The following is a 1320-nucleotide window of genomic DNA, read 5'->3' as shown; positions in this document are numbered from 1 at the left end:
GGGGCCAGCGACGTAAGGGCCAGCGACTAAGGGCCAGCGACTAAGGGGCCAGCGACCAAGGGCCAGCGACCAAGGGGCCAGCGACCAAGGGGCCAGCGACTAAGGGGCAAGCGACTAAGGGGCAAGCGACTAAGGGGCAAGCGACTAAGCGGCCAGCGACCAAGGGGCCAGCGAGTATGGAGAAACCGAGTATGGAGAAACCGAGTATGGAGAAACCGAGTATGGAGCAATCGAGTATGGAGCAATCGAGTATGGAGCAACCGAGTATGGAGCAACCGAGTATGGAACAACCGACTGAGGGAGATGCAGCGGTCGAGAGATCGCTAGACGGGGAACCAAGCGAGAAGCAGCGTAGGGAGCTGAAGGCATGGTTGTGGCGGTGCGAAATGGAGGCGGGGCTGAAGGACTCACCGGCGGCTCCCCTGCCGGGCTCTCTCCAAGAACTGGCGGCGCTCTACGCGGATTTCCACGCATTTTATGAGCGCTCCAATAAGAGCTTTTGGGGCGTCCCCGCGTACGGGCCGCTGTCATGACCTAGGCACTGAGAACCTAGCCACTGCCAGGATCTAACCTCAACGCTGCTGCGGCCCGGGTTGTGACCAGTGAGTAGTCGTGTCTGCTTGGGACAAGAGAAGAGTTTTTTTTGGACAAACTGGAGTGAACCACGACAGTGAACCTGGACACGAGTGCGCGTGGGAGCGATCGATGGTGGATGCCACAAACGGGTGCCATGGCGGGCCGTCGAGTTAGTCGTGGCTTCTTCGCCGTTGTGTCAGGCCAGTGCAGAATCAAGGACGGGGACACTACCACACATCCTCCCGCGGACAACGCCCATAAACATTTTCACGCAGCCGTGGGTCCAGTGCTACCACAGGACAAAATGGGTCCGGTGCTTCCAAAAAAAGCTACCACAGTATACCGACAGCCAAGACCAACTGCGAAGCAGATATGAGAGAACTACTAAACACCTAGTCAGCCTAGGTTTCAAAATCAACAACGAGAAGAGAAGAGAAGAGAAAAGACTGGGCGGGACTGGGAGGACCGGTCGACCGTAAGCAGATAGGCCCGCCGAGACTGGCGCGAAGGGCTTGACTGACAAGAAACGGGACCCGAAACGAGGGCCCGATGTTGTGAACGACGAGTAGAGCTAGCGCACAGTGAGGGAACCGGGTTGAACCGCCGTAGGACGCGCCACGACAACCGAAGTGCCGGCCTGATCGCGTTTTCTTTTTGGCGCTGCTAGGGGATTATAAAATGAGGTGTTTGAATGCCGGCCCAAATTCTCCTTCAAGAGCTGCCCTGCTAATCTGGTTGTCGGGA

At 57.6% G+C, this 1320-nt stretch overlaps 1 protein-coding gene across 1 annotated transcript; it reads left to right on the top strand.

Annotated features, from left to right (window-relative positions):
* Window positions 1-176: 176 nt before the first annotated feature.
* On the top strand, window positions 177-533 carry GNI_061320 (hypothetical protein; the record flags this gene model as incomplete). Its single annotated transcript, XM_011136247.1, has 1 exon — window positions 177-533. One exon carries the CDS (start codon window positions 177-179, stop codon window positions 531-533), a length of 357 nt encoding a protein of 118 aa, XP_011134549.1.
* Window positions 534-1320: the final 787 nt, after the last annotated feature.

This window comes from Gregarina niphandrodes (genome assembly GCF_000223845.1).
Source record: "Gregarina niphandrodes unplaced genomic scaffold scaffold00009, whole genome shotgun sequence".
Lineage (NCBI taxonomy): Eukaryota > Apicomplexa > Conoidasida > Eugregarinorida > Gregarinidae > Gregarina > Gregarina niphandrodes.
This window is presented reverse-complemented; position numbering and strand designations above follow the sequence as displayed.